This window comes from Charadrius vociferus, unplaced genomic scaffold (assembly GCF_000708025.1).
Source record: "Charadrius vociferus isolate BGI_N301 unplaced genomic scaffold, ASM70802v2 scaffold958, whole genome shotgun sequence".
Lineage (NCBI taxonomy): Eukaryota > Metazoa > Chordata > Aves > Charadriiformes > Charadriidae > Charadrius > Charadrius vociferus.
The window spans coordinates 79,708-107,164 of NW_009649741.1; the positions used below are offsets into that span (position 1 = coordinate 79,708).

At 38.8% G+C, this 27,457-nt stretch overlaps 1 protein-coding gene across 1 annotated transcript in view; it reads left to right on the top strand.

The window, feature by feature from the left end:
* The first annotated feature begins 5,295 nt into the window (after positions 1-5,295).
* PIK3CG (phosphatidylinositol-4,5-bisphosphate 3-kinase, catalytic subunit gamma) overlaps positions 5,296-27,457 on the top strand; it is a 30,999-nt gene continuing 8,837 nt past the window's right edge. The window contains exons 1-8 of the mRNA XM_009890851.1: positions 5,296-7,299; positions 11,655-11,720; positions 11,825-12,050; positions 16,016-16,119; positions 18,297-18,443; positions 19,697-19,787; positions 24,181-24,311; positions 24,920-25,031. Of these exons, the coding sequence (XP_009889153.1) occupies positions 5,296-7,299; positions 11,655-11,720; positions 11,825-12,050; positions 16,016-16,119; positions 18,297-18,443; positions 19,697-19,787; positions 24,181-24,311; positions 24,920-25,031 (2,881 nt within the window). The remainder of the gene's footprint in view (positions 7,300-11,654; positions 11,721-11,824; positions 12,051-16,015; positions 16,120-18,296; positions 18,444-19,696; positions 19,788-24,180; positions 24,312-24,919; positions 25,032-27,457) is intronic.

Here is a 27,457-nt window from a genome sequence, read left to right on the forward strand (position 1 = left end):
AAAAGACAGGTATTTGAAGAGCCGGGCACTCGTTGAAAGGACAGGCAGTATCCAAATAGTGAGTGTGTCCCTGCAGGAGCTGTAGCTGCGATTTCCATGTTTTCAAACTACGTGAAGTGTTGGTTTAAAGGTAGAGCACCATCACTTGTGTAACTCCAGTTAACTAGAACTTTGCCAAAATTCTTACCTAAATATTTACAACCAGATAGAAGTTATTGATCAAGAAGGACCACCAAGTAGATAACTTGTGTAGAAACCAAAATATGCAAAGGTCTGTAGTGAAGGCAGGGGGGTCCTGAAAATATTACAGCCATAATAGCAGTCAGATTCACTGTGCAACCTCCTGGCGGAGACGTTCAGCTGTATCTGCTTATTAGTACACTTTTTGATGAAGGATGCGACTATATTATCTGTGAAGTTTTAAGATGGGAAGCTGCACTGATTTAATTCCCGTGAGAGCTAGTAGTTACTAGAGGATTTGACAAAAGAGCAGAGCAAAGCAATTTTTGTTGGTGTGTTCATGCTTAACATGTTGGTGCTGTATCTTGTGTGTTCAGCCCTAGATCACTGTAGACACAGGGAAGATATATTGTACTCCTATCCTTCAACTGCAAAGCAGTGTCCTGCTACAGGAGGCAAGTAGATGTAGTATGCTGCTTGGAAAACTTTGGGTCATGTCATAGGTGTTTTTTTTCCATTTATCTTAAAGTGAATGTAAGTAGATTATAATTATATTTGCATAATGTGTGCACGAGGTGATTCTTACTCTGATAGAGAGTGCCTGTTTTCTTGCGGGTTGTGTTGTCTGGGAAAGAACTGACACTAAAGTGAAAAGGACAGTTTAAAAATAAGGTGTTAACATGGTGAATTAAACCAGAAGCAGAAACTAGTATAGAATAAGCGTAAGAGTACCTGGTGAAGAATAAGTAAATGGTAAAACTAACAAAGCAGTGATGTTTGACAGATATCTTGAGTTTTTTTGTAGCAGAATATATGTAGTAATTAATGATAATACCACATTGTCTTTTTAAAGCACCTTTCAACCAGTGTTCTCAAATCCTGTAACAAGTTCACTCATTAATTTATCTCCTAATCCTGCTGTGAATTATGTTTCAGTCTCAGTTATCCTAAACTGCGCTGGCTTCGTTCCCTTCCCTTCTCTTCCCTTCCCTACCACTCCTGCAAGTGATGAGTCAGATTAAGGAACTGATCCAGCTGAAAATTAAACAATTTTTTTTTTTGGTGGTGGTGTTATGATCAGTTTGCTGATTTGAGTGATGAGATAGGAACACGACTAGAGACAAAGGTGAGCCTGTTTGCTTGTCTTAGTTACCTTTTACAGGCCCAGCTCTTCCTGCTCCATTGCACCCCATCAGGATTTGTGGACTGGTGGTAGGACAGTTCTTCTAATACTGGGAAATTTGGGGTTAGAATTAAATTAGAATTAATATTAAAAAAGAGTGTCACTTTTTGATTATTTTTTTTTGTGGTGTAGTTGCAGTAGGCGTATAGAAATGTCAATACTGTAAGTAATGCTTAGGTATGATAGAAGTTTTAGGAAGTTATTTTAAATGATTTTCAGTTATAAACATCCAAGTTTTCTGATGCATATGCATGAGGAAATATGGTTTTGCCATGCCTACACATGGTTTAGCAGGAAACAGATACAATTTGGTGTCACCCTAAGAATGGGGACATTTTTGTGTCTATCATTGCGGAGACAGATTAGAGACAGTCATTGCTCCAAGAATTGGCTTCTGAAGCTGATAAAAAGGGATCAGGGCTGAACTTGAGATGGAGATTGGACTGGACTAGACATGGCAGGTCACAGCCCAAATGAATGTGGAAGAAGGGACGGTCTTGTATGGGCACTTAAACAATTGTCACACATTTTGCATTGTATCTGATGCCATTTGTGGGGGAATATTTGAACCTTTCACGATGTTGCTCTACCAGTCTTTTAAAGTGGATGAAAGCATCAAGCAATTACGTTCATTGAGCAGCATACAGGATAGTTCTCTGTGGCATGGGATAGAGATGCTGCTCTTGATTTTCTTGCTGGTCTTGGATCAATGGAGTAGTACCAGAACAGCTTAGTAGGAGATGGAATATTTGTGTGTATATGTGTTTGAAAAATTAGTCTTTAAATGCATATCACATGGCAGCAAGATGAGGACATTTTAAACTGGCATGCTTTCTTAGGTCTGGCAAAACCCAATGAAACTGTGGTGAGTCCAGGTTGACTTCATAGGGTCAGTGCAACGACTTTTAGAATGAGGGATATTTGCGAAAAACATATGTAGCCTGTTGGCATGAAAAAAATCCTCACTTCTTATGTTTAAATGAAGAAAAATATGTGACTGTATTACACATTTTAGAAATTATACTTCAAAATACAAACTCTGCAAAAGCATTACAAAGTCAAGCTCTCCAAAGTCAGGGAATTTCAAAGCATAGGTTTTGCAAAACACACTTTCCCCTTCAGCATTGCTCCATTTTTTTCCCTCCAGCTCCTCTTCCTTTTTATGTTCCCTCTCCTCCATCATCCTGGGCACTGCTGTTGAGGTTACAGATGCTCAAGCTTTCCAACAACTGAGTGCTTTTTTCAGACAAGAAGAGGACCAGAGCGGAAAGCTGTGTGTAGTGCTGAAATGCCACAGAGACTGTGCCTGATGCACACTGACAGGCTGCACATGCGCAGAGGATGAGTGTTGGAGATGTCTTGGCCAAGATGGGTAGGTTTCATGGCAGTGACAAAATGTTCAGGGCACCTTCACCACTTCCTTGAGAAATTTCAAATACTGGCTCTAAAAGGTAGAGGGAGCTAGGACAGAGTGTGTTTCCCCAAAACTCACTTCCTAAGAAAAATAACCTCTAAAAAGAAATCAATCTATCTTAGGTGCCAAGCAAAATGATGCTCTGAGAAAGAAAAGCTATGTCTATAGTGGAGAGTATTTTCTTTTTTTAACCTCAACAAAGGGTTAGTTTCAGAGGTTATGAGTGGCGCATTGGAGGCAGGTAAGAGGCTATTGGATTTTTTTGCCAATACAGAGGGAGCTTCCCCCTTCCTCCCCTCCTTTTTAATTCGGAAGGTGTCTTACGAGATAAGAAGCGTGCATATATTAAAAAAAAAACCAAAACAAACGATACCACCACTTTGCTGTTGCTAAAAGACTTTTCAGCTGTTTCGTATTTTTTTCTCCTCAAGAGTCATAATTTTTGTAGGATATGTACTGGTGTAGGATGTGTACTACTTACTGCTCTTCTAAATGGTCAGTATTTCACTGGAAATATCATAAGGGAAAAGGATAAGGTTAGAGGCTTTTCTGTCTTCTCTTTCTGATTTGTACATGTTTTCCCAAACCTTTTCCTGTAGGGATTTTTTTTTTTAGTAAAGGAACAGCTCTTCAGGTTGTAGTTAACCACAAGAATTAGGGTTGAAAGTCCATGGTTTAAAGTCTTCCTTCATCTTAAGTCATAATTTCTAGTGTGTGGTGTGTGAATTTAAGTTGTGAGTCCTCAAAGGGCTATCACCATGAAAATAAAAATCAGGAAACATTGCAGATTTAGTTGTCTTTTGTGTAATATTTTTATTTAACTCTTTTATAAAGTAGCTAGGCGCTCTAAAATACATTGTTTTTAAAATGTTTTATTTGGATTCATTAGATTTGTTGTCCGGATTATTCTTAGCTATTTTTAAAAGGCTTTAAGCATGTCTTCTATGCGTGTGTGTTAAAATTAAATTGGTGTACTGTTAGTATATTTGTACTGTTGTAACAGGAAAAGCATTCTGACTTTTTTTAAAATGAGCAACCTTATATATAATCAACTTGGTTAAAACTTCCTTCCTGGTAAGTGCAGCACTTCCTTTGCATCTGGATATGAGGGCGAACAAGAAAAGCAGAACAGCTTAAACAAAGAAACTTTGTGTGAATGATCTTCCTTTGAAAAAATAGGAACTTCAGAAATTAAACAAATGAGTCGTCTTCAGCAATTCAGCCTTTATTGTATAAGCAGGTAATATTTCCTTGTGCTTTGTCGATTATAGAGGTGGTGTGTCCACAGTCGTTGCTTTCCGGAACTTGAAAAGAGGATTTTAGTTAGCATACTATTTTGTTTCAATTTAACCTTTTATATTTTTATCTTCTTGTTTTGTTATCTGCTAAGGCATCGTTACAGTGGTTTTAGTTTTTCTAGCAGAAACAGAAAGATCTCATGAGAAATAGAAAAAGATTTTATGTGTAAAAAGCGTTGTCTGGAAAGCAAGTTCGGCATGTTGCTGTAACTTAGCTTGTGCGAGCATGCTCAGTCAGCGCTGCCGCCTTCTTCCAAGTTCTCAGTGAATAATTTCCACTTCATTGTTGTTCAATGGAGATCAACTGTGAGCAACAATATTTTTTTGTTTACTGAAAGCTGATAAGGTAGGCTACTAGTGTTCAAAGTTGTTTTACACGTGTGTCAGGTGTGATTTGATTTCATGTATAGGGTAATAAATCGGCATCAGCTTGGGAGTTTTTTCTTCTCTAACACACAAACAGTTTATACTGTAAGTGTTTACTTTTAAAATGGATGGATGTTATCAGTCTGGTGAATTGATTTATTTAAAAGAAGCACATCTCAGGATACTAAGCTTGAATTTAGATGGACGTTAAATATCTGTCTTCCGAAGTAGTCCCTGACTTTTGAATCCCAAGGGCTTTATTTGGTGTAAGTTCTTATTCCTCATCACTAAAAAGAGCAGGGGAAAATGGGAATAGGCTCGCCTCTGCCAAGTCTGCAAATAAATTTCTTGTTTTGTTACTTTCCATCATTCCTGGAGCTTGGTGGGATCGCGTTCTCCTCATACACAGTAGCATGTCTTTTGATTTCTATGAAAATCCACTTATGTTAATATCAGCAGCATCAAAACAGGTGAGGCAGTAGAAGAATCAGTGCTTGATCAAGTAGAAGCAAGAACAAATCGTTATGGAGGAAATATATAGTCAGACTGCTTATCCTCAGTGAGATCTGGGAAGGCTGTTTAAAAGCTCTAATTATTTAATCACTGAAGGGTTGTTGTTGTTTTTTTTTTTTTATATTTGGTGTTGAATTGAATAGATTACATCTGAGATGGTTTATGTAAATAAAATATTTATGACCAGAAATTAAGGGAAGGAGAAATATAAAAAATGTATGCATAGCAGGATTCTGATTGACCTGTGATTTTAATTAAGAAGAGTTAAAAAATAACAGTAAAGAAAAATGTAAATGAGAAAGTAATCGAGTATTTGTATGTTTTGCTAGATTTCTTCTGGTATGGAGTTGGGTGATGATGAACAGCCTGTTGTTATGAGAGAGGAAAACAAACGAAGGAGAAGAAGAATGAAACCTCATTGTACATCAAGTAATTTGTCATCAATGGAACTGATATCCATTGAGTTCATTTTACCTACCAGCAATAAACATACTAAAGCACCAGAAATGATGTTACTCGAAATAGCTGGCAACTGTACGGTTGAGCAAATGAAAGCACAGATTTGGATGCGTGCAATAGAGATGAGTCAAATGACAGACTTCTACCACGCATTCACCCCAGATCAATTTATTCTGCAGTATCAGAAGAAAGGGCAATGGTATGAAATTTATGATAAACATCAAGTATTACAGACGTTGGACTGCATACTGTACTGGAAAGTGTTACAGAAAAAGGTAGGCAAGATCTATGTTGTCCAGAAACAAAAACCATCAGAAGAAGTTCAGGAATTTCAGCGGCAGCTTAACGATTTAATTGGTTATGATGTCACTGATGTAAGCAACGTGCATGATGATGAACTAGAATTTACCCGTCGCAGATTAGTTACTCCACGAATGATAGAGGTAGCCTGTAGAGATCCTAAATTGTATGCAATGCACCCATGGACTACATCTAAGCCACTCCCAGAATATTTATTTAAAAAGATCACTAATAATAACATTTTCATAATCATACATAGAGGAACAACTAGCCAAAAAATTAAAGTGTCAATAGATGACACTCCAGATATGATTCTCCACAGCTTTTTCACAAAGATGGCAAAGAAAAAGTCTTTGATGGACATTCCTGAAGATCATAGTGAACTAGATTTTGTTCTCAGGATTTGCGGCCGAGATGAGTACATTACCGGAGAGACACCAATCAAAGATTTTCACTGGATAAGACAATGCCTTAAGAATGGGGAAGAAATCCACCTTGTCTTAGACAATCCCCCTGACCCAAATGAGGATGAGGTTCAGAAGGAAGAATGGCCCTTGGTGGATGACTGTACAGGAGTTACAGGGTATCATGAACAATTGACAATAGATGGAAAAGATCATGAGAAAGTCTTCACTATCTCTTTGTGGGATTGTAACAGGAAATTTAGGGTGAAAATAATTGGCATTGATATCCCAGTTTTACCGAGAAATACTGATCTTACGGTGTTTGTGGAGGCTAACATTCAACATGGGCAGCAGCTCCTTTCACAGAGGAGGACTTCATCAAAGCCTTTTACTGAGGAGGTTCTGTGGAATATTTGGTTGGAGTTTGATATCAAAATCAAGGATTTGCCTAAAGGAGCACTCCTGAATCTTCAGATATACTGCGGCAAAGCACAGGGACTGTCTACAAAGACGAACCTTCAGTCACATGAATCCCCCAATTCTGATTCAAAATGCAAAACTCAGCTTCTCTATTATGTAAATCTTTTGTTGATAGATCACCGGTTCTTGCTACGAAGTGGGGAGTATGTGCTCCACATGTGGAAAATTCCAGGCAAGGGGGAAGAACAAGGAAGCATCAATGCAGACAAACTCACATCGGCAACTAACCCGGATAAAGAAAACTCAATGGCTATCTCTATTGTGCTGGACAAATATTGTCACCCAATTGCCTTGCCCAAGCACAGGATAACATCAGACCCCCAAGGGGATAGGACACGAGCTGAAATGCCCAACCAGCTTCGGAAGCAACTTGAAGAGATCATAGCAACTGACCCACTTAATCCACTTTCTCCTGAGGACAAAGAACTGTTGTGGCACTTCAGATACGAAAGCATAAAGCACCCCAAGGCATATCCTAAGCTGCTTAGCTCTGTGAAATGGGGACAACAAGAAATAGTGGCCAAAACATACCAGTTGCTAGCGAAAAAGGAGGTTTGGGATCAAAGCACTTTAGATGTTGGACTCACAATGCAACTTCTGGACTGTAACTTTTCGGATGAAAATGTCCGAGCAATGGCAGTTCAAAAACTGGAAAGTTTAGAAGATGATGATGTTCTTCATTATCTTTTACAGCTTGTGCAGGTAAGGTCTATTTGCATTCTCGAGCTCTGCCTTCCGGGAATATTTGCATTAGCTCATCATCATTCCCATCTCAGTAGGTCTGGTTAGTAATCCCTGGGTTTGAAGTCTTCAGTGTTTAGTCAAAGCAGTGATAGTAACCAAATTAACCCAAAACACACTTTCTACATTTGCCTTTTGCCTATGTTGTTATTTTTGTGCTACCGTTGCCTTGTGTCTCACAATTTGCAGCTTACATTTACAGTAGTATTTTTTTCTGGAAATTGTCAATACTTGCTAAGCTATGATGGGAGCAAATCCTAACTGTGCTGTCTCTAATCCTAATCAAGGGTCTTAATCTAATTCAAGTCTGAATCACGTAACACTGAAGAATTGTTGACCGGCTTTGCCAATAGTTTAGATAGAGTGTAGACAGAAAGAAAGTAAAAGCAGAAGTTGACACAGGCAAGGCCTGAAGAAACATCTGGGATTGGATTTTAGGTCAAGAGTAACAGTGTAGTTACATAGTATATGGCACTGACTTCAATCTTGTACTGTTAAGGGGACCAAATTTATCTAGAATCTTCTAAAATTTTTTAAGAAGTAAATAAGGGTTTGCTAGGACTCTGTAATAAGATTAATTTATTCTGGGAGGTTGGGTGAAAAACTGTGTTTTTAGTGGCAATGAATCACTGCTGTATTGATTTGAAGCACTTTGTGTGCAGATTTGCCAGATGAAACATCAGGAAAGTTTGTATCAGTTATAGAAGAAAATAGGTTTGTTTCCTTTTTCGTAAGGCAGTGCTGGAGCTGGGCAGCCTGTCAGAGACAAAGTCACATCTGATGGCTGATGAAAGGTGTAACCCAGCGGTTCTTCCTGGTAAACGCATCCCCTGAAGCAAGGCGACTCCGCAGGCTTCTCACACCCAACAGGGCTCTGGTTCATGCAGAAGGGCTGTCGCCCCGCAGAGCAGGAAATACTTTTTTCAAAGAATCAGAAGACAGAATTGGCATTCAGATTTATTTTTTTTTTTTTTAAAGAAACTGTTGCAGCCTGGGAACCTGTGGGACGGGGCTTTTAATTTCTGCGGGCTCAGAGAGACACTGGGTTCCCAGGAAAATGAAGTTAGTATTTCAGATTTTGCTGCACATCAGTAGTGATTTAAACAAGGCCTTTTTAGCCCTGTCTTTGCTTGTCTGAAGATTAGGCTCCCCAGGCAGAATATATGCACTTCTGCATTAACCAAAGGAGCCGCTACGGTTACCTCATTGGGCCTCCCACGTAGCTGCTGCTATATATATGCTTGGCTTGTGAGCTTTTGCTGTCTGCATGTGGCTCAGCAATTTTATTCGCTTTTGTATCCAAATTAGGGGCTTCAGATGGTGATTGGTTGATATCAAAATGCCTAAGAGAATGGGGGATTTTTTTTTCCATTTGTTTTTGAAATTATTTGTTTTCAGGAAGTACAAGACTGGAGAGTTTCAAAAAGAATAAATCTCTCTAACAGTAAATTAAATAACTGTAGCATAAAATCATAGTCGCTTAACTTCACTGTGTCATTTTTAGTAAGAGATGTTGTAAGAAATTAGAAGATTGCTATCCCCCAAAAGAAAAAAAAATACTAGATCCCAACTTCTACCTCTTTGCTGCTTCCGTGTCTTTCCTTCCTTGGCTAGCAACAGAGCATAGGCCATCAGCATTCTGCAGCAAAGTATTGGTACCACAGTTTATTTCACAATCCACATTTTCCAGAGAATGGATGTCAGCCATTCCTCTGCTCTAATGGACACGTCCGAGATGTCTCCTCTACAAACAGTCATCACTTTTCACATGCATGCCTTCAAGCTTTATGCTTTCATGAATCCTCTGATTCTTTTTCACTCTGCACAGGGTATTCCCATTTTACCTCCCAGTGGAGTTAGAAATCAAACAAACATTTTATTTCCCCCCAGGTTTATCCCGAATAGAAGCAGCCATGCCATAAATAATAAACCTATTGAGCTTCCTATAAAGGTCTGTTGTGCTCTGTGCAGTTGATAAAACATGGATAAGATAGTTAAAATACAACAAAATCCATTGTAAAACAAACACCAACAACTGTACTGCTTGTATATGGCAGTGAATAAAGCTCTTCTGCTGAACTGCCAAGGCAAAGGTACGTGCAGGGACCTCATGAAGTGCCAGCAGACTTTTTTAATGGCTAGCTTTTGTTGTTGCTATTCAAATGTTGATATTTGCCTCTGTGAAGAAAAAAGAAAAATGGTATTGACTTTTTAAAGTAATTGTTTCTAAAACACAGGAATAATAAGGATGATTATCATACATTTTTCTAATATTATTTTATGTTAAAATGTATTTGCAGCCTTAATGTAAGGAGGTTTTGTTTCAAAGCAATGGCTGATTGTTTGGCTGTATTTCATTATTAAATTGTTTTTCAGGGATATGCACTGAGAACATTCAGCAACATATATACCAGAATGAGGTTTTTAATAGGCTTTCTTGGAACTGTAACCAAATCTATTTGAATTTATGTAATAATTATTGCTTTTGAGTGCCTTATTGCAGTGAAAATTAATTTTTATTACAAAACCCCTCATACCTCATACTCTCATACACAAAGTAAAAGGATCTATATATTTTTTAAGATGAGTTTATATTTGTGAGTACTCATTATCTTTCCTAAATAAGACTGTGTTGCTTGGGGAAATAAAACCGTATTGCAGAGACGGTCAAGACAGTTCTTGCTGAATTATGATACTGTACAAGAGCAAGTCTGGTGCTTGACTTTCGTATCTGTGTCTGAGCCAGCAGCTGGAAAGAACAAGTCTTTGTAGCATTTTTATAAGTTGGTTCATTCTAGAAGGTTGACTGAAAAAGCTCAGTTGTTTTTTTTTTCTTTTTCTATTTTCTGTTGAATAAACCCATAGGATGATTTACATTTCAGAAATAATGCTGATATTTTAATGATAAAAAATACAACTGTGTGCCGCAGTGCTTTTAAGAGTATAAACCCGTGTGATTTGTTTGAGGAATTTAGTAGACCTCTGCTGATGGCTTGGTTGCTTCTTTGCAAGCAGCAGACCACAGTGATCTTGAAAGAGCCATTATATTCTGTTGAATAACTATCACTAGAGGTTTGCATACTTTGTTGCTTCTGAAAGCTGAGCGTACTACATGCACCCGGCTCTTGGCACATCCCTTTGTTTTCCCGTAATCTCTCTATGTGCTGCTTCCTGGCACTCTGTTTCCAGAACCTGAAGCCATTCACCAACCCTCTCTGTCCAGGACAGGAATTTTGTGACTCTATTCCAGAGATTGTATGCTTCTTATTTCTCTTTTCTTGCCATGGGTTATACATGCGTACCTTTTTTCTCCTATTAATCTTAATACAAACCTCCTATAAACTTGAGTCCCCCAAGCAACAGGAAAGAAGCTGCTGGAAAATCCACTTGAAGTGGACAAGTTCCCTGGCACAGCCCAGTGCCTGGAAGTGTGATAGTTTTCTGGTAGACCAATTCACTTGGTTATTGGGATGGGGGAGAGAATAACAGCAAAAACATTCCAATCCTGACAGTTCAAAAAAGTTGTTGACATTTTTTTCCACCCTTTTTTGGCAGTAGCATGGAAATATCTGTGGGCTTGGGTGGAGGGGAGTGGCCGTTGGAAGAGAAAAAATACATCTGTGCTCACAGAGTCATTAAAAAAAATAAAAAGCTCTGGCAAAGTCTTCCTCTTAATTGTACTTCGTTAATATAGGATCAGAGGCGTCAGAGCCTTTATTCTACTTTGTCATTCATTTAAGGGGCTAAAGGCCAGAATGCCTGAGATTAGGTGCTCCGAAAAGCCGGTCCCATATCCTGTGCTTGCTGGGGAACCCAGCAGTGAGCCCTGGTGCCCCAGTCCCAAAGTGACGGATGTTGTAAAAAAAACAGTGCTTTCTTACTGAAAATTTTCATTAAAGAATGATTACAAATACATCAGTTCATTTGGCAATAATCTTTTCAAGCCTTCTCAGTGTCAGTGAGACTGCAGACTCTTTTCTGATCTTGCTGGTTTTTGCTATGGCCTGAGAACGATGTTGCTTTTTTCACATGCCTTCATGTGCTCAGATCAGTATCGCTGGTTAGCTACTCCCTGCGTTGCTTCATTTGTCAAATTAATAATATACCTGAAAAGAATCTATTGCAAAGAAAAAATGCTTCTTGAATCACAGAGAAGCCTTGCTTTGTTTTTTCCAACTTGTTTCTTCAAAAGACCTGCTTTGTTACACATATTTTACTCCTGCAGCAGTGTGTTCTCTACATGTCATCAGTAAAGTATAAGTGCAACGGGATCTTAAATGTGTAAATAACATGTCTTCTATGTTTGTATTACTCAGGCTGTGAAATTTGAGCCGTATCATGACAGTGCATTAGCCAGATTTCTGCTAAAACGGGGTTTGAGAGTAAGTACTTCAAAATACAGCCAACTTATGCTAAAGTTGCTGGTGTTATTAAAACCCTTTGTCAAGAAATGCATGCTGATTATAGTATTTTTCTTTACCTCTAGAACAAAAGAATTGGTCACTTCTTGTTTTGGTTCTTAAGAAGCGAGATTGCCCAGTCCATGCATTACCAACAAAGGTTTGCGGTCATCCTAGAAGCTTATCTCAGGGGCTGTGGAAAAGCAATGCTACATGATTTCATGAAGCAGGTTCAAGTAATTGAATTGCTGCATAAAGTCACAATGGAGATAAAATCAGTTTCTGCAGAAAAGTATGATGTCACTTCTCAAGGTATTTACTAACAGGCATTTCTTCGTTTGTAATTTTTTTTTTCTCTTTGGGTGGGAAAATCTAGGCAGCAAAGTATACTGTTTACTTAGAAAATTCATGGATAAATTACTGTCAAAGGGCACCATTATTACTTCTTACAAAGTGCCAGTGTAAGCTGATAGTGATTGAAGCAATAACGCACTTGTTTGCTTGTTCCACACCAAAGAGGGAGGAACATTAATATTGTAGACACCCACTACATTCCTGTGCTTTGACTTACCTTCTTGAACCTTACACCATGCAACTGGGAAGGATAAGTTCTTGTACCCTTATCTGAATGCCAGCACTGGAAAGAGAAAGAATCCCAGGACACAAATATTAACTGGAAATAAAGAGAAAAAGTGACACTTGCCAAGAAACACAGCCTTACCCTAAGTAGTCACTGGAAGACTCTTGGCAAGAAGACCGGGGAGGAGTCCAGTACAGCCTCTTCTAGGGCACGAAAGTAGCTGGTGGGTCATCATTGAATATACAGAGCACATCTTTGGGGCTTTTCGATGTGCTGAACAGGAGTCCTGTGAGACACAGATGTGATATTGTTATTTCTAGTTCCTGTAAGCACTGCTTTGGAAGCCACAGTAGGATTATGCAATCCCTGCTGACCTCTGGGTTTTGCCTGCCTTTCCCCACCTCCCCCTGACTTCCTTAAAAGCTTGTTTGTCATCATTCCTGTTAGTTGCTTGGTGTTGGGACTAAGTGCAAGAACGCATATGACCATATCCAAATTCTAAAAGCTATAGAGAGACTAGCTGTTCCTGTGTTCAGCCTGGTATGTTCTTGGCCAGGAAGCCCTTGGTTCTGAAAGGTGTTCCACTTTGGTTATGCAGAGGTGGACATGGTGGTGTTTGGAAAGAAATTTGAAGGAAATACTCATTTATTTCTCAATATATAATGTAATATCAGTTACTTTACCACATAGTGTGAGTTAGGGGACTTACTGAACCCCCATGTAAAATATTCTTTCTGAACAACTTTTTAAAATTTGTCTTAAAATGCTCTATAATCTAAATATATTTGGTCAGAATCCCATGTTTTGGAAAGAAATTTTACAGCCTTGCAGAGGTACATGTCTGTAACAGCAGTGGTTTCCATAATACATTATCTTTGAAGGATATGTGGGCAAAGAAGAAAAGTTTCAGGTGAAAGCAATCACATTAACACCCACCAGGTTTGAAGTTAAAGAATCTTTGTATGTAATGTACAGCAGAACACTGAAAGATGACTTACATAATTGACATTTTCACTGAATAAGGCTTCCTGAAACTGCGGAGTGTCCTACTAATGCTATATCTAATTTAATTTATTCTCAGATTATTGGGGATATGTTTTTTCTTACAGGCACCCTCCTTACATTTTAAAAAATTTATGTCCTAGAGTTTCTTCTTTAGTTTATTGCTTCTTTTTTTGCCCCATTGTTTCTAATGTTCATAGTTGTTTATATTTTCAGTCTGAATATTTCAGACTGTTTCATTTCATTCCATCATGCAGCCTCTTCCTCCAGTATTTGCGGATTTTTTTTAAGAATAAATTCAGTCCTCTTAGGCCCATACTACTCCAGGAGCAATCGTGCTGTCAAACTATTTCTTTCACTTTTCATGTAATCTCTTTGCTTATATTTGAACATAGCCAGTAATAATAAATAAATAAATTCTTAAGATCAACGTATTACAGCTTGTATAGGATTATCTGCTTTCATCACCACTCGGTTAGGTGATTTGTCTCCCAAGGATGTGTCTATGCAGCTGTTTCTTCTCTTAAAATGCATAGCACTTTGTTCTTAAGCCAGGTGAACTTGAAGTTGTTTTAGCAAGTGCCTTAGCTTCTGTTTTAAAATAAGGTAATTCCTAATCTTTACTAGCTTCAATTGGTTGGCATACAGTTTATAAATTGCTTTACATTACAATGAGGAGACTTACTGAAATCAATCTAGATTTGTTTAGGAAATCAATAGTTACATTCTAGAAAGCTGTTTCATGACCCAAGTTACTACAACCTAGGGGTGTTTTGAGTTTGGTTTGTTTGGGTTTTTTTCAGAGTCATAGAATCAGCTAGGTTGGAAGGGACCTTTAAGATCATAGAGTCCAACCATCAACCTAATACTGCCAAAACCACCACTAAACCAAGTCCTGAAGCACCACATACACCCATCTTTTAAATACCTCTGGGGATGGTGACTCCACCACTTCCCTAAGCAGCATGTTCCAATGCTTGAAAACCCTTCTGGTGAAGAAATTTTTCCTAATATCCATCCTAAACCTCCCCTGGCACAACCTGAGGCCATTTTGTCTTGGCCTGTCACTTGTTAGTTGGGATAAGAGACTGACCCCCACCTCACTGCAGCCTCCTTTCAGGTAATTGTAGAGAGCAATAAGGCTCTCAGTGATAAGACCCCTCAGCCTCCTTTTCTCCAGGCTAAACAACCCCAGTTCCCTCAGCTGCTCCTCATAAGACTTGTGCTCCAGACCCCTCACTGGCTTTGTTGCCCTTCTGTGGACACACTCCAGAATCTCAATGACTTTCTTGTAATGAGGGGTCCAAAACTGGACACAGTATTTGAGGTGCGGTCTCACCAGTGCCGAGTAACCCTTTGAGACCTTTTGAAAGGTTTCTAATTATAGAGTCCACTTAATAGCTCCTGTATCTTGTTTTCTCTTGCTTTCAGATTTATTTATTTTTTACCAGAAGAGATACCATATTTGTCACCTTGCACTGCTAGGTAGTTCATTTCCAAAAGCCTTTAGGATGGGTGCAACATTTGTTTTCTGTGGGTTCTAAGGTAATTCTTTTGGCTTGACTTTCTTAATTTGATAGCAATTTTTGAAATGTCTTCATTTTCTGGACGTGAGCTGACAATGTGAGCTTGCAGCCCAGAGAGCCAACCATATCCTGGGTTGAATCAAAAGAAGTATGGCCAGCAGGTTGAGGGAGGTGATTCTGCCCAGGATATTCTGCCCATGGATAGTGTCCAGGTCCATGTCTAGCTTTCGCCTTACAATTTTTTTTTCTCTTTAATTTGTATCTCTAAAATTTCTTTAACATTTATGTGTAGCCTCTGCTGTGTAGCTGCAATTTCTTTAGAACAGTGTTCAAGTCTTTGTCCTAACGAAGGGTAATACCCAGTGTATTGCTTATGCTGCTTACACCTGCTAGCTGAGATGAACAAAGTGCATCATTTGTAGTATAATGCATGCTGTTCTAAGCTGAAGATTCAGAAGCCTCAGATTTTATGAATGAAAAGATTCAGTTTATATATAAATATTAAAATTCTTGTTTGTTTAAGTATAGTGCAAACTTTCTTCTTACTAGAATGTGAGATTAACAAGGCTCCACTGTGAAACCAGTTTTAGCAGGATAGGAAATTCAGTATCTCTATAATTGCAGTCCTTATGATTACAGTATTATTGACTCCAATAATTCAAAAGCCACAAGTCTGTCTGCCAGAGCAATGAGGTAGGTCAAAATAATATTGGAAAATGCAAGGTGCTTTTAATTGCCTCCTCCTTCTGAGCCTTCAGGGTAGATAGTTCAACATTTCCTTGGCAGTTATAAGGGCAAAATATTTTTGGTGTGTTGTGCTGTGTTTTGTTGTTTTCTAAATGAAAGGTAACATTTTAATGTAATCTCCTGAGTCTTCAGAAGAACACCAAGTATTGTGCAGTGCTTCTAACACTGTGTGGAAGGCACATGACTTGCGAGGTGCTTGAAGACTTTACCTTTAGGTATCTGTAGCCCTGACCATTAATGGTGCAAGTTAAAGGGTTTTCCTTCATTCCTCAAATCAGGAGATCCTTGAGGAAAGCAATTTAAAAAGTAGGTAAACGGATGAGGCTTTTAGCTAAATCATGATGCTTAATAAGTTTGATTACCTACAACATTTTTGCCTTCCAACTTTTGATTTCATTGTGTTTTCTTACTTATAATCGCAGTTATTGCACAGCTGAGACAAAAGCTTGAAAAACTACAGAGCAGCAAACTTCCAGAAAGTTTTAGAGTTCCATATGATCCTGGGCTAAGAGCAGGAACCCTAGTAGTAAGTATATTCCGAGTTTCTACAAATCCTTTTTGAAAAAAATCTCCTATTTGTAAGTATGCGTCATTTGGTAAAAATTTTTGCTAGTATGTCTAAAGGTCTTCTTTCACTGTGACTATGATGACATTTTATGGATTCAGTAAGTTTTTGTTACCAAAGCTATTAGCATTTTTTCTAAATGTGATGACATGCTACCATGCACTAAAAAAATGCAACAACCTGTAAAATCCTAATCATTAAATGGTACTTATTATTTTCGTATTAGTTTAATCCAGGATTTAACCAGGTAATTGACTTCTTTTTTTTTTTTTTTTTTACATTAAATACCTGTATAAAGCTGGTTTATCTGACTTCGGGGGCTTTGGGATATTCAGTTTCTGTTCCTTCTGTTACTTTCTCTGCCTTACCCTGATTCATGTCTGGCATTAAGGTTTAAGACCAGACCTTCATCTTGCTAACAAAAATGTCTGCCTTAGCTATCTCTGATTTTTCAATATTTCTATGTTGCTTTTGTTGCTTTTGTTAGAAAATACATTAAGATGTTGTTACAAATACATTAAGAAACACTTAGATTTTTCTGTGTTGCTGCCTCCAGTTTTGTGGTGAGATTGCAGTGGTTTATGTCACCTCAGAGTTAAAAACCAGATTAATAAATCAGCAGATGTGTAGCGAAAGGGAATTGGCTCATGTGTCTACTATGCAATGTGAGGTTTTGGTAAAGAAGCACAGTGAAGATCCTTAGATTCGCTTGATGTGCAGCAAGGAGCCTACAAGAAAAAAATCCCTTTATTTTTCTCTTAGCTAAGGACAGACAAACCATCCAATCTAAGGAATTGCCGAATAGTAGGGTACTCATTTGGGTAACTTATATTAGTTGTCTGGATCTGACCATGTTTCTGTTAAATAAACCTGTGCCTTGATAGACAGGCTATGAGCTAGCGTATCTTCGAGCTGAGAGAGTTAAATACCTCCTAGCTGGGCATGATTAAGGTACTCTCAGTACAGAAGCCAATTCAAACACCGTTTACTCAGAAATACAGAATATCGTTTTCTTGATTGTATTTCTCTTTAGTCTTTTGTGTGGAAAAATCACCGACTGCATGACAAAAAGTGGATTTCAAAATAAAATAAAAGATCTTTCTGGATTTTCTAGTTTTCCTTCACTTAGGAAGTATGCAGCCCTACCAGGACCTTCCGAGATGAAGGAAGCAATAAATTTACAAGGGAAGGTAGCTATGTCCAAAAATAGAGGGGTTAGAGCCCTTTTTTTTTCCCAAAAAACAATGAACAAAAATACTTGATGTAACAAACTGTATTGGTAAGCTTTCATTTCATCTTCATTCTAGCAAGTGCTACTTGTCCATAATCTTCAAACCCTGCAATTTGACTAGTCTAAACCAAGTATTAGAAGGAAAATCAGTGTTTCTAATAAGTTAAAAGATTTAACAACTTCTTTCCTTTTTAAAAACAAGGATGGTAAAAACTTTTTTGTTTTAAACTACAAGCTCAGAACCTCAATCTATGAAACACAAATATTCCAAAATACTCTTCCCTGATGTCCTTGATTCTGTCAGCTCTCAAACACTAATGTGCAGTTGTTTCTATTATTTTAGATGGCTTTATTGTACGTAGTAATGTTCAACGATGAACCAGGAATTCCAGAATAGAAAGTATTACATATTACAGTTATATTAGACATAATTAGTTGAGAAAACATCTAAAATAAAGGCATTTCACTAGTTTCAGTGCTGAATTTCTCACCATTAAAAATGTAATAAAATTAAATACAGAATTAATTTTCTTATTTTATGAATGAGTAGGTTAAAATTAGTTTCACAAATGACGTTTTTCCCATGAATTTGAATGATTTGCTAAGGGAATTGAATCAAGCAATCTGGAATAGCTGAAGTTGCTAGAAGTCACAAAGGTGACTGAAACAGATTTACAAGTTAAATCCAGTTTCAGAGAGTCAAGGCATGCTTTTTCCTGTATCATGGACAGTGTTAAAAGTAGTGCAGGTTCAGTGAGGCTTTATGTGGCAATTGGATACCACTCCTTACATGTGCTTTCAGTGTGTTTCTTCTGGTATAACTGACTGGAAGTTGGTGAACTACTCTGTAGCTGATGTGTAAAAAGGTTAGTTGTGTTCATGTTGAAGTACAATGTGTTTCTCACAGATTGAAAAATGTAAAGTAATGGCATCTAAGAAGAAGCCCCTCTGGCTTGAGTTTAAATGTGCTGATCCAACAGCTCTATCAAATGAAACTATAGGCATAATCTTCAAACATGGAGATGACCTCCGTCAGGACATGCTTATTTTACAGGTATGATAGCTAAAATGTATTAAATGAGTAATGTGATTATTTTAAAATATTTTAAAATAATTTTACTTTTCAGAAGTGTGTATACCTTATCTTCACTGTCCATATAAAATACGAAGTTGTCTTTTGTTTTTTAAATTGTATATGGCAAGGCTGACATCAAAACTGGATCCTCTCTTTTGTACTGCAGTTTTTCATGTTATTGTGCTGTGGGTTAATTCCACTGGGATGGGGAAAGAGGAAAGGAAGAGTGAAAGCAAAAGAACTTGTGGGTTGACATAAAAATTGTTTAATAAGCAAAGGAGAAGTGGCAGAAGAGAGAAAGAAAACAAAACAAGTGATGCAAAGGCAGTCACTCACCACATCCTCTGGGTACACCAGTGCCCAGCCAGTTCCTGTACAAAAGATGGTTATCCTGCCTAACCCCCTTCCTCTCAGTTTTATTGCTGAGCAGGATGTTATTCAGCATGGAATGTTTCTTTGGTTGGTTCAGGTCATATGCCTATTTGTGCCCCTCCCAACCTCTTGTGCACCCCCAATCTATTCACAGCGGGACAAAGTGAGAAACAGAGGCAGCCTCAACGCTCTGCAAACACTGTTCTGCAATAGCTGGAACATCAGTGAGTTACCAGTGTTGCTTTGGTCACCAGCCTAAACCACAGCATTGTACGAGCTGCTCTGAAGAAAATTAACTTCATCCCAGCCAGACCCAGTGCATACTATTACCCTGTTTTCTCCTGCCATGTGCCATACAAACTTCACATTTTGGTGTTCTAGAGAAGGAATCTTACTTAGTGCAAGATGGCCTGTTTTTCTGATGAAGCATTTTTATCATTATTTATGCAATGGTGAAGTTACAAATGAAAAAGAAATCGGTAGGTAGCATTGCTCTTGTAATATTTCAGTGACTGTTCCGACAAACTGGTTTGTTAGCACTTTTGGGGATATTTACGGGAAAAAGTGGACATACTTGCTTATGTATTCAATCTCAGCTCATGTAGAAATCATACAGTATATTAATGCTTTATAAAACAGTAGAGATTGCATGGGCACAGGACAGATGAGGAAATATAAACTCTTGTTCTGTAACTGATAATCTTGAATGGCTGCATGCTTTCTGCATGTATCTCTTAATCTGTAAAATAGACAAGTAAGTTTAGCGCCATTTCAGACATCTGGGCAGTGTTACTTGTGTGAGTGATAAGTAATGTCCAAATAATTTGAAATAACTTAGCGAATGCATTTGTTTTTACTAGATTCTTCGAATTATGGAATCCATTTGGGAAGCAGAGTCCTTGGACCTCTGTTTGTTACCGTATGGTTGTATTTCTACAGGGAACAAAATAGGTATGTGATCACACGTACTGTGATTAGAAATTCAAAATACCATAGTTACAGAAGTTGCATATAAAAGAACTGTTCCAGTATGCATTGTGGTCCTGTGATAAATAGCAGATAAAAAGCACACTTTCTGTGAGCAGCCTTCAGTTGCATCTTAGTGATGGTTTCTGCCCTTCTGATGGGTGTCCTTCAGCTGCTGCACTAGCTTAACTGACTGATTTCTGTGCAAGTCGAACTGTTTGGATCCTGCTGCAAGTTTCTCTTTAATAACAATATTTGGTATGAAAAAGCAGTGAAAGTGACTTATTCAAGATGTGTTTTAATGTCTTGATAAGAATAAAACAGAGAAAAGAGTTAAAATAGCAGAACACACGTTTTTTTCCTGATGTACAGCTTCATACCCTATACTACATACAAGCAACAGCATTACTCAACAGGATGCTCAGGCAATATTTCTTAGTGAGCATTGGTTCCTGCAGCGCAGGTGATCTGTTTTCCAGAATTCATGGTGGGAGAAATCTAGTAGTTGCTTACAAAGCTTCTGGAGAACTGTGTGATGGTGTGTAGAGCAACCCGATCAGCTCTGAAAGAGTCCAATTACATCCAGAAATGCCAAACTGATAGTTAATTTACACATCCTGATGGCTCCAAACTGACTCTTTGTGGTCAGATTTGCATATATTATGTACCCTAGCACATCCACATTGCATAGTTTCCTAGTATCCAGATAATACAGAATTGACTGTAGAGTCAATTTTGCTGAGCAGTTCTCGAGCAATTGGCGGGAGGAAAGCCTCCTCAGTGTAGAAAAATTGGCTATGCCCAAATAAAGCTATTGTGCTGAAAGAAATGCTTTGGCTGGTATAAACAGTGCCTCAGTGAGACAGATTAGCAGTACAGCTCTGCCATTTACTTCAGGCTTGAACATGTAAAAAATGAGCAAGTTTGTTAATTCCTGTTGTCGATGTACCTGGCAGTATGATAGTGCATGGATTGATAAAATAATGGTAATATAAATATTGCTAGATGTCTCCCATGATCTCCAGTTTCTTAGTTCTTTTCTTTTTCAGCAATATATTTTCCTTTATGGATCGAAGAATAATGAACTGAGTCCCAGTAAAATTAAGAACTCTTTTTAATATATATCTGTAATGTACTTCCTCTCTAAAATACATTGCCACATAAAATTTTTATCGTTTCTTTTGGCTTCAAGATGTCTTAGCAATGCAGAAAACCCAAACTCACTGATAAAATACTTGGTAGTGTGATACAAATGAGTTTCTTTTCTCCTAATATAGTTGTTTTAAAATTCAATAAATTGTATTGATACAATTCTAACAGTAAAGGAAATGGAACATTATATGTCAAAATATTAACTGTAAATATAATGAGGGCTTATTTTTCTCCTCTCCTTTAGGTTTGTTATAACAAACCTAATTTCTTAGAGAGATTTTTAGGATCAATTTAATTTTGTTTAAAATCATCTTAAGACAATGTATTGAAATAATGGAGGAAGGTGGAGGAATTCTGCCACTGATTCTAGCAATTCTTATAGTCAAGTTACTGACTTCATTAATTCTTTAATTTTTATTCTTAATTGACTTCCCATTCTTTTATCTCAAGGAAATAATTGTTTATTTTCCCGTACGCATAGGGGAGATGTAAAAATTTAGCATCCTTTCAGCACCACAGCAGGGGCATGGTTAATCACATAAAGACTCCTGTTCAGTTTGCTGAGAATACCTACAGCCTAAATTAGTGATACCCAGCGTGGGACACTGATGCAGAGCTTATGCTTGTCTGGAACAAAACCAAAGAGTAGTGGCATGCAAATGTTCGTTCACAATATTCATAATGTGGTCTTCTTCCAAGCTTCTTTTTCCCTTCCTCCTTATATTTCCATGGAACTTGGGGCATTTTCTGTGTATTGACACAAGAACAATACCCCACTCTACACCAAGCACAGGATAACAGCCAGATGTCTTACACCTGGGACTGGCATCTCCTCCAGTGTAGAGCTTTCTGTCTGGTGAAGACATCTGCAGTCAATGCAGTTTGCAGTTTTGGAAATGTCCATCCTCTCCACTGCTGCTGCCAAGTAGACTGCTGTAGGATGAATTTTCTCTTCCACGTATGCCTGGTAAAAGATCATGCCCTATTCTCTCTCCCTTTGACATGGCCATATGTTCCCAGCTCTGCGAGGCAATTATAGCTACTTTCTGTGCTGCATCACTGCCACATTTAAGAAGTTCAAGCTGGCACTTAATATAAGATTCACCTGCTTTAGTACCACAGATGCCCAGAAACACACAGCACAGTGCATTTACTGCTGTACTTCCTCCCAATTGAATACAGCCCAGCTGAGATCCTCTATCCCAGTTACTGAAGCTGTCCTGGTTTCTCCTGGGAGAGAGTTAATTTTCTTTCTAGCGATTGCTGTGAAAGGAATGTCAATAATACCTATTGTTTTTAGTTGTCACTAAGTGATGTTTACACTATTCAAGGACTTTTTTAAGCTTCCTATAGAAGCATAGACAGAACCATGGAATGGCCAATGAAATATTCCATACCATAAACATCATGCTCGGTATATAAATGGGGGTTAGCTGAGGGGGGCAGGGAATCTATGATCACTGCTAGGGCATAGTTCACCGGGCAGCGAGAGTGACCCTGTCATTATTATTGTTATTATTATTGTTATTTTTCCTTTTCTGTTATTGTTTCTATTAAACTGTCTTTATCGCAGCCCATGAGTCGTTTTTTTCCCTCCTTCTCCTCTCCTTTTTTTTCCCCCTCTTCTCCCCACCCTTCTAGGGAGGCAAGGGGGTGTGAGTGCATGGCTGCGTGGTTCTAGTTGCTGGCTGGGGTTAAACCACGACAGAAGCCCTCTGTAGGATTAACGATACCTACCGAGAGGCATGTCTGTATTTAGAAGGATTTGTCAGTAGAGCTGTATTATTCCAGCAGGTAACTTGTTTTACCATGATACCTTTAAAGCATTTACTGCAGCAGAATAAGCTGCATGACGTTCTGTGTAGGTTTTATATCACTCTTTTGGCAGTGCAGTGGAGAATGATCAGTAAAGGGTTTTCATTAGCAGCTGCTTTAAACTCTGGGGACTTTTCACACTGCTAATCAACATAGCTATGCTGGGAGAAGTTTAAAATGCAAGGGGAAGCAGAAAATGCCTCCTGCAACAGCTCCGCTCCCCTGGAATGAAGGAGCTGTTGGCCGGTAGAGGGAGATTTGTGAGCACAGGCAGAAGAAACCTTTTCAACAGCTGGAATGTGATCTGGAGCTCTCTCCCAGGAGGAAAACAACAGCTTGACAAGCACAGACCAAAATGCAGAGCTTTTTAATTTGGTGGTGTTGGCAGTGGGTTTTGGAGGTCATATTTCCACAATAGTTTTATTACAAACAAATCCAGGCCAATGTCAAGCCAGAAGAAATACCTCCAGGGGGTATTCAGCTATGAATTCAGCCATGCGTGGAAGGCAGGGGCAGGAAGAGATTACTGCATTGTTACTCTGTTACTGAAAAATTTGCACATAATTCACTAATTGCAAAAGGGTAGGACTGTGAATAGAGAGAAATTAATCCGTTTCAGAGCAAGAGTCAAACTGAAACCGAATCAGAAACTGCTTTGAATCAGTTTTGGGCGAAAGGGATTTTTTTGTTTGCTTGCTTATCTTTGAGCTGGAGCTGAAGCCAGGCTTTTACCTAGAAGACACTGTTGAACTTGAACCAGAAGAAAATGTAATATTTCCAGTTATCAAATAAGTTCAACTAATATCTGACAGTCCCCTATACAGACATGCCCAGTGTGAGGGCAGACTGCATTTGTCTTGGCTACAGCGCAGAGTTGTGTTGCAGTCTCTGCTTCTGCTTTACTCTAGCTCCCCCTTCATCGCACGCGTATTATTATGAACAGTACAAGTCCTGGTTTCTGCACCATATTGCTGTGTTGTGCTGATTTGCCTTTGTGAGGATCTATTCAGACTTCTGGGCCCCAACAGCCAGGGCTTTCCACCAGCAAGCCCAGTGCTATACCTCACTGTGTACTGGTATTTCTGAACCTTTCTGTGCAGGACAGGAGGTAGTTCTTCTTGAGAAAAGCCTTATGCAGAGGGTCTCCACTCACCATGCAATTCTTTCAATTTTAAAAGATTTTACGTTCTCATGGAGGAGTTTAGGATGCCAGGCTAGTTACGAGCTCTCGCTGGTTTCATCTGGGAATGAACAAGATCCACTGTTGCTTGTAAAATAAATTTCTGCTCACAACCTATGAAGTTCTGGAGTTAATTTAAAAAACACAGTTTTAAATTTAATTTTGCATATTTTTAATATGCTTTGGTATAAGTTTAATAATTTCTTCTAACTTTTACCTTGTTTTCTGTAGGAATGATTGAAATTGTGAAAGATGCTACAACAATTGCTAAAATTCAACAGAGTACGGTTGGCAACACTGGTGCATTTAAAGATGAAATACTAAACCAGTGGCTCAAGGAAAGATGCATGATTGAAGAGAAGGTGAGTTCTTTGAATTTTTAAGTAGGATTTTCAAATATATCCTACTAATGTTGGAGCACAGATCCCTTAGGGTTGTGTTTGTGTTATCTACATAAGTTTGAAAAATCCATTCATTTTCGCTGTACTCATCCACGGGTGTCTGTGAGAGAGCCTTTAGCATCCAGCTGGCAGCCGAGCTCCTGAGAAACAAGACGCTTCAGCAATTACTCCTTTGTCAGTGGTATTTAGAAGTGATACAGGAGGAACAGATTGAAAGGGCATCTAAGAACACTGAAAGGCGGTGTGGTTTTAGAGGATTTAAATACGGGTTTGGGTGCTCACAACTCCTTTGCTTAGGCAGGTCCACTGTCCTACTACAGCTTTCTGCCAGCCTTTTTTCCCAGAAAGAATGGACAACAGTATGCTTATTTTATTTCTGCTGAAGGATAGAACAGTACAGCAAGTGTAGTGCAGGGCTGTGATATTAATCTCTGCTGTGCAACGTTGTATTTTATAAGACAGTTTAACTGTTGATAGATACATGTCAACAGAATGGCATATGACTTTGAGAATGACTGAATTTAGTTTCTAGCATTGAAGCATTTAACATCTCTAAGATTTATTTCTAGTTTCAGGCAGCTGTGGAAAGATTTGTTTATTCTTGTGCTGGATACTGTGTGGCAACCTTTGTACTTGGAATAGGAGATAGGCACAATGACAACATTATGATTACAGAAACAGGTGAGTTATTTTTTGAGAATTTCATAGAAGAAGTGGGGACTGTCTATACTTCTCTAGGTTTATCTTTTATTTTAATAAATAATGCATTTAACAATGACTGAAGAGACACAATCCAGTTCTGTCAGCATTGCTTACAAGTTCAGGTCCTCCTGTGACATTGAAATGTATTGTTTACTTCTTTTGACCTTCATGTAGGCTCTAGATATTTATTATTAATAATGCCATTCTTTTCCAAGGACAAGTTTGTTACAAACTAAGTCAGGAGGAATGTAAAACTGACTTTTTTCAGTGTCTAGATCTAAGATCTAAAAGCCAAAAAACTACAAAAAGCAGACAGCTGTTCACCTGCCCAGGGTTTGGATGTGGTTTCAATAGGGTGCAGTGGGACTGTATGGGTGTCAGAATTCAGATGTTACTGGAGACTATTTTCAGTTCTGAGGAACATAATTGCTTTATTTACCTTTGTAGAAAATCCTAGAAAATAAGTGTACATGGAGTGTATCGGTTTTGTTACTGAAGTCTGTGGGATGGTTTCAGTCCTCCTGAAAGAACCACAATTTTCTTGTATTACAGACTTTGAGAATTATTTCTGTAGCTGCGTATTGGTTCGTCCCTAACCTATGGAAGCCCCAGACAGGACCCCAGAACAAGCAATACATATGGAGGAGTTTTATTTGGTCTAGGAAATTCACTTCCAGCTTCATGGTCCTCTTGCTTCATAATTAGTCTTTACATAATGCTAAGAGACAGGAAATACTTTGGGGCTTAGTTAGAAGGCTGTATATTTAATATTAATCACATTATAGTTAAAGTTTTACCAGTTGAAGGCTAGAGAGAAGTAGCCTGAAGTCAGAAATGAGCTAATTGAAGACTACAACAAAAAAGTTCACCAGAAGTCCTTGAGGAAAAGAAGACAAAGAAATGCTTTAATTTCAACATTATATATACTGTAATGCAATGTTAGTGCCCATTGGCATAAAATGAGGGACAGGCCTGTAGAAAGGGAGACACAGAAAGGAAGATTATTCTGTTTGGTCAGGAGCAGGTTGTCAAGATGGGAGCTGTCTTGACAACAGAAGCCAGAAGGATGACAGTCTGAGAGGTCTGCACGGAGCAGAGATTTGGGCTAGATTGGGAAGACTCGGAAACTGGCTGAAATGCTGGAACATCTAAAGATGTTCCACCTAAGGATCACTGTTAAGTATTGTCTTACATCATTTGATGTTTTATCTTTTTATATACATGTACCACTATTACAAATCTATGTTTTTAAGTAACCATACTCTTTTAACCTTACATCTTGTCTGCCAGTGAAAGTAATAAACTAATCTGAAGAGCAGCAGCACTCTCCAGTCCTATGGGTGTAGTGTAGTCCCCTTAAAAGGGGAGTTTTTCATCGCTTTCCTGGGATCTGATACCCTAGTACAATCTCAAAGTTAACCAAAGGGTGACAATGCAAACTTATTCTGCACAGTACAGGGTGGTTTAGAAATTGGTAATAGGTCTGTGAGGAAGAAGCATGTTCTGGTGAGGGCCTGCAGCCATTAGCTCCAAAAGCTCAGTCTTACATAGATGAGCCAGGAGCTCCTGGACAAATGGGAGCCAGTGGGGAGGCACTGTTAATACCCGGCAAAGGAATGCCACCTGGAGAGCAGCGCAAAGTAATTACAGCTGCTCCAGCCAAGTCAGTCTCAACGAAGGCATGGCTGAAGTGCCTCTATGCAAATGAACGGAGCATGGGGAACAAACAGGAGGAGCTAGAGATGTGCACATGCCTCCAAGGCTACGATCTCATTGGTATTGTGGAAACTTGGTGGGATGACTCCTATGACTGCAGTGTTGCCATAGAAGGCTACAGGCTCTTCAGGAGAGACAGGCAAGTGAAACGAGGAGGCGGTGTTGCCTTGTATGTTAACGAGCAGCTAGAATGCATGGAGCTTAGCCTAGGGTTAGATAATGATCCAACTGAGAGCCTATGGGTCAGGATTAAAGGGAAATCGGGAGCAGGGGACATTACAGTGGGAGTCTGCTACAGGCCACCTGACCAAGAAGACCGAGTGGATGAAGACCTCTATAGACAGATAGGGGCAGCATCATGTTCACAGACCCTGGTCCTCATGGGTGACTTCAACCACCCTGACATCTGTTGGAACGGTAACACAGCCATGCATAGGCAATCCAGGAGGTTCTTGGATTGCATTGAGGACAACTTCCTTCTCCAAGTGGTTGAGAAGCCAACGAGGAAAGGAGCTATGCTGGACCTTGTCCTTACCAACAAGGAGGGACTGATAGATAGTGTCAAACTCAAGGGCAGCCTGGGCTGTAGTGACCATGAAATGGTCGAGTTTGAGATCCTCGAGGCAGCGAGGAAAGTGCGCAGCAGGCTGACCACCCTGGACTTTGGGAGAGCTGACTTTGGCCTCTTG